General features: G+C 53.4%; 1 protein-coding gene across 3 annotated transcripts in view; it reads right to left on the bottom strand.

Annotated features, from left to right (window-relative positions):
- Window positions 1–6000, bottom strand: part of LAMB3 (laminin, beta 3) — a 48175-nt gene that overhangs the window by 20787 nt on the left and 21388 nt on the right. For all 3 annotated transcript variants that reach the window (XM_011975829.1, XM_011975830.1, XM_011975831.1), the window contains exons 9-14: window positions 5804–5924; window positions 4853–5041; window positions 3170–3325; window positions 2520–2716; window positions 2005–2116; window positions 788–1166 (exon numbers count right to left, since the gene is read on the bottom strand). In XM_011975829.1, the coding sequence (XP_011831219.1) occupies window positions 788–1166; window positions 2005–2116; window positions 2520–2716; window positions 3170–3325; window positions 4853–5041; window positions 5804–5924 (1154 nt within the window). The remainder of the gene's footprint in view (window positions 1–787; window positions 1167–2004; window positions 2117–2519; window positions 2717–3169; window positions 3326–4852; window positions 5042–5803; window positions 5925–6000) is intronic.

Raw genomic sequence — 6000 nt, 5'->3', positions numbered from 1 at the left:
AAAAAGGAAGGAAAGAAGGAAGGAAAAAAGGAAGGAAGGAAGGGAGGAAGGAAGGAAGGAAGGGAAAAAGGAAGGAAGGAAGGAAGGGAAAAAGGAAGGAAGGAAGGAAAGGAGGAAGGAAGGAAGGGAGGAAGGAAGGAAGGTTCCCAATATTTGCTTGACTTCCTCTGCTGGAGCACCCAGCCAGAGGCTCTAGCACATCGTGAGTCACGAAGCCTCCATTTTCATTCTTCTTAGGCTGCCTTTTCCCTCCCCCCCACTCACACACCTGGATGGCTCTGTGCACCATCAGAAAGCCAGTGCTCAGGGAATGCCAACTAACTATAGAAGCTTCCAGAACTGAATCTCACTAAGAAGGCACCTCTGCTGGTGGGATGGGGGTGTGGGCGGGACCACTTCCATTCCAAAGCCACACGCGGGTTATTTTTGGAGCCCCTGCCTCTCGGATGCCCTCTGCCAGGGTGACTAATCCAGAGCTGACTCCCTCCCACAGGCAGCACCGGGCACTTAAAAGAACGCTGGGCTTGGGCTCCTGGGCTGTGTTCTGAGTCCCAGCTCTGCCCTTCGGGGGCCATATGGCTCTGTCACATCACCTATCTGTGCCTGTTTTCTCATCTGCAAAACCACACCAACCTCACAGGACTGTTGTAATGGTTGAAAGAGAGAGCACTGTGAAAATGCCTTTAAACTGTAATGCGCTGTACAAATGTAAGGAAGGACCAGTGTGCCCCGTACAGGAACCCCGGAGCATAATTCTTCCAAATGCTTGGCAGGGAAAGGGAATTACCTGAGGGAGAGGATGGCACTGGCCACCTGAGCCACCTCCTGCTCTGTGACTGCGGCGCTGCTGAGAACTGCTCGGATCTGCTCAATCTTACTCTTTGCATCTAGGATCCGAGAGGCCAGGCCACGGTCCTCCAGCCCTGGCCCTGACCACAGGCTGGCGGTGGCATTGCGGAGGCTACCAAGGCGCAGGGCCTGCTCCCGGAGGTCCGCATCATAGGTCTGGAAGCAAGGGTGGCAGGCCACACACACCGGGTAGCGGTTGCAGTAGCCTCGCTGGCACTGGTCACAGCGGGGCCCAGTCAAGCCAGCGCGGCAGAGGCAGCGGCCCGATGCCTTGTCGCAGCCTGGGCCCTCTGTTCCCCGGAAATCACAGTCACAGGCTAGGGCCAAGAAAAATGACAGTCAGAGACAGGGGTCAGGGAGACAGAAGCAGCTGTCAGGGAGAGCCCTGAAGAGCAGGTCTGACCTGAGGCTCTTTCTACATGACTTAGAATAACAGAAGTCACAGCCAGAATAAAAACCATGGTAACAGCTGCAGTGAAAGCAAATGCTTACTTAGCACCTACCATGTGCCAGGCACCATTTAAAGTCACAAACACACATTAACTCATTTGATCTTCACACCACTCTCAGGATTAGCACTCTTGTTTCCCCACTTTTTCTAGATGTCCCTCTCTGAGGGACAGAGAGGTTAAGTACAGCACGCCTCTTTCTCAAAGGAGGAAACCGAGTCTAAAGAGGGGAAGCAGCTCCCTCAAAGTCACTCAGTGAGGCAGGGGCAGAGCTGGGACCAGAATCTTGTCTGTACACTCCAAGGCCTGTGCTCCTATGGTGACATCAAACTGACTCCCTGGGAAATGACACCCTTCGGCCCTCAGGACTCACTTCCTCCATCTATGAAGAATGAAGAGACAGCCTACCATCCTTGCTGCTGCCTTGGAGATGGCCTCTGGGAAATGCTCTCTCTCAGGGAAGTGGGGAGCAAAGCAACTGGCATGTCACCGGGACTCAGGGACAGCAGGGCATAGGCCTGCCTCAGGGGCTTAGAGGCCACACCAATGGGCCAGAGTGTGTGCACTCACAGGGCTGCCCAGGCCCACACCACGTGCATCAATACGAGACGTTCTGCCCTGCTGTAGACCTACACGCCCCCATCACGTGCCCAACCGCGTGCTTGGACCCCACAGCCTCAGCATCCCCCAGGCCTTGAGCACGCACCTCGGCATCCTGTAGCTGCGTCTCCATAGGTCCGGTCTGGACACTGGCGGATGGCTGCAGCGCTGCACGTCAGGCCACCAAAGCCTTCCCGACAGGGGCACTGCCCTGTGAACTGTGTGGAGAGAGCAGCGTCAGTGGACCCTGCCTCATAGCCTCTGCCTTACCCTGGTATCAGGGACCGTGTCCTAGATTTCTGGTCCACAGGTAGAATCCAGGGCTCGTGGCCACCTCCAGAGCTGCTGTGCCCACAAAGCAAGGGCTCCCACTCAGAGATGAGCCTTGAAGTCAAGGCCCAGCGTGGGCCCTTCAGAAGGTGTGCTGCATATGGTATCACTGACGGCCAAGAGCCACAGAGGGAGGAGCATCTGGTGACTTCCCCAAAGGAGAATGGGGACAGAAGATGCCCGGTCTGACAGGGGAGAGGCCCAGAAAGGCAGCATGGAGGGGCAGCAGAAAGGCTGGTGCTCAGGACCCCTCTCCCACTGAGGGGCCCCCAGGCCACCCTCACTTTGTACCTGGTTGCAGTGGGGGCTGAGGGAGTTGTGTGGGTCGCAGGCACACGGTTCACAGCCCTGGCCACTGGCCAGCTTCCAGTGGTAGGGAGCGCACTGGTCACACTTGGGGCCCACCACGTTGGGCAGACACAGGCAGCGCCCACTCTCCTCGTCACACAGCACGTCCCTCCGGGACCCCAGGATGTTGCAGTCACAGCCTGCAGGAGGAGAGCTGCTGAGCTCAGGCAGACGCTCCATGAAAAACTCACCCCCAGAGGACACACATCCAGGGAGGGGCCCCACCTGGGAAAAGAACTAGGCAAGGCCATTCCCTGCAGATGACATGGCTGACTCACAGTACCCCTGCGCTGTCCCACCAGTTCCAGCAACCTGGCAGCTCAGCCGCCTGCCTGCCCACCCTCCATCTGGCTCTCACTCCCACCTTCCAACTCGGACCTCTGCTGCCACCTGCTGGAAGCCAGTAGCACAGCAGCTGGTGCTGGATAAGAGGCCAAGAAGTCCGGACTCCTGGCAAAGGCCTGGGCACACCCCCTCTGTCTACCCTGCAGTGGGATTTCCTCTGAAGACAGCACAGTGAGCAGGGCAAGCCATGGGTCTGGTGGCCCCATGCAACCTGCCCCATGTCGTGCTGGGCCGCGCCCCCTACTCACGGTGGCAGCCCTGCGGGTTGGCGTAGGTGAGTCCAGTGAAGCCCGGCTTGCATAGGTCACAGCGCTCTCCCTGCACATGCTCCTTGCACACACACTGCCCGGTTACTGGGTCACAGGGAGCCCCTGGCACTGCCCCATCCGGATCACACTCGCAGGCTGAGAGACAACAGCAGTCACCGCAGTAGGAACAAAGAAAAGTAGAGTTCAGAGCAGATTCCAGGAGCCAGGCTGCCTGGTTCAAATCCTTGTTCCACCACTGGCTTTCAATTTCATAGCCTTAGTCAAGTTACTTAATCCCTCCATGCCTCAATTTCCTCGTCTGTAAAATAAAAATAATGATACAGCCTTCATAGGCTTCTTGTGAGAAATAAATGAGTGAATGGCCGGGCGCAGTGGCTCATGCTTGTAATCCCAGCACTTTGGGAGGCCAAGGCGGATGGATCACCTGAGGTCAGGAGTTCAAGACCAACCTGACCAACATGGTGAAACCCTGTCTCTACTAAAAATACAAAATTAGCCAGGCACAGGGGCGCATGCCTGTAATCCCAGCTACCAGGAGGCTGAGGCAGAAGAATCACTTGAACCTGGGAGGTGGAGGTTGCAGTGAGCTGAGATTGTGCCATTGCACTCCAGCCTGGGCAACAAGAGCGAAACTCCATCTCAAAAAAAAAAAAAAAAAAAGAGAGAGAGAGAGAAAGAAATGGGTAAACATAAAGCAAGGGGAGCATATTGGCATATGCTAAATACTATAGAAGGCGTTTTGTTGTCATTACTTACTGAGCAACTACTCTTGCCAACCACTGAACTGGGCACTCTCACATGTTGCCTCATGGAATCTTCATGGTAATCCTGGAGATTATTATTCTCATTGTACAGAGGAGGAAACTGAGGCTCAGATATGTCAAATAACTGATTCAAGTTCTCATTGAAAGTTCACGCAAGAACCAGGGATCAAACTCAGTTCTGTCTCACTCTTCCCGGCAACAAACATCAACAGAAAGTGATTCGGCTTTCCCCAACCCCCATTCCCTGACTTCTTTCAGACCTTTCAAAATGTAAGACCCCTTCATCCAGAAAGTCTTTTCTGACTAAACCTGCCCGAATCAGATTGCTTCAGTCCAGGCCCTCTCCTATATGAAGTCGCCTGCCTCTGCCTGTTGTCTCCCATTACATTCACAAACGCTCCCTGAGCATCAGTGATTTTCCAGTCAGTGTGCTAGGGCCAGAGGATGTGAGAAATAATCCTTGCCATGGAGGAGTTCTCAATGTTAGGAGAAACAGGAAATTAAATCACAAACCTCATTACAACATGGTAAAGGTGATAATATACATATGGAAAAGGTGCTTTCATCCTTCTTCACAAGTGTATAGTTTATATCACCAAACAGTGTGTGTGTTCCCTGATGGCAGAAACTGTATCTTATGTTTACTTTTTTCTTTCCTATGCCCCAAATAAAGCCCATCTATTGATGGATTGTCTGCTTGATGGTCCAGAGAGGTTAAGTGACTTGCTTAGTAATACTCTGCTAAATTAAAATAATCTCCCACAAATCCTGACTCACAGTCAAGTTTTCATGCTCCATGAGGGCCTTGGTGTACCCAGAAACATGTGATCTATTGCACCCAGAGCAGATGGGGAGTAACAGACAAATGACATTCTGGGTCTCCAGAGCCTCTACTCACGGATACACGTCTCCTGAATGGAAGCTCCCGGGCGCCGGTTCCGGAAATAGTGCAGCTGACACCGCTCACAGTTCTTGCCTTCGGTGTGGTCCCGGCAATTGTCACACACACCTCCATATGCCCCCTGGCTGGCGGCAAACACAGCGGGGTCAAAGTGACATGTCTCTGAGTGCCCATTGCAGTCGCACCCTGGAAAAAGAGAGTCCCAGGGCTGACATCTGACCCCCGCCTTTGCTGTCTACAAAGCGTGCTCCACAAAAGCTCATTGGCATCTGTAACAACTCTGCAAGATGATCAAGGCAGGGAAGTGGGGAAACTGAGCCCAAGGGAGGTTTGTATAATTTATTTAAGGTTACATGACCAATAAGAAAGCAGAGGAGAATAAGAACTGATTCTCCTGATTCCTACTGTTGGGATAAACCCAAGAACAGTGGCCATGTTGGGCCAAAGCAAGAGCCCTTTGAATGCTCTATCCCCAACCCTCCCACTGCCAACATTGGTCTCCTCTTGGGTCACTGCCTGTCTCCGGGATGAGAATCTCTGCTTTCCTCATTTATGTAAACAAAGTCCCTGATTCTAGGGAGCCATTTGAATTAGGAAAAATGACAACAGAAAACCAGATATGTCCTAAACAGGGTAAAGCAACTGGAGAGGCCAGAAGAAGCAGGCTCTGGAGATACCATGAAAGTCACATGGAATCAGAAGCATCAGCCAAGTCATGGTCCCTCCAGGTCTGTCTGAGGAGAAGGCAGGGGATGGTGGGAGGATGTCACCCAAATACTCTCTCCATCCTCACAGAGACAGGAGAGCTTGAATTGTAACAGTGCAATTCAGTTTAGATTTACATAAGAAAGACTGGATCCCCCTGTGTCCCAGGTGAGGTCACTGAGGCCTAGAGGGGCCAGCACTTGACCCAGACCCTACAGGGAAGGGGTGATCCAAAGCTCCTACTTTGGCATTCATGGGTGTCCCGGCCCTCTGCAGGCCTCCAGGGCCGGTTGTTGTAGAAGGGCGCACAGCGTTCACAATTTGGACCGGCAGTGTTGTGCTGGCAGACGCAGACATCGTGGACCTGGGAGGGGGACCATCAGCCATCAGGAGTAATCAACAAAGAAGGGCCCCAGGGATGGACCTGCCCTCTGTGTACC

The sequence above is a fragment of the Mandrillus leucophaeus genome, unplaced genomic scaffold, assembly GCF_000951045.1.
Source record: "Mandrillus leucophaeus isolate KB7577 unplaced genomic scaffold, Mleu.le_1.0 Scaffold159, whole genome shotgun sequence".
Taxonomy (NCBI): domain Eukaryota; kingdom Metazoa; phylum Chordata; class Mammalia; order Primates; family Cercopithecidae; genus Mandrillus; species Mandrillus leucophaeus.
This window is presented reverse-complemented; position numbering and strand designations above follow the sequence as displayed.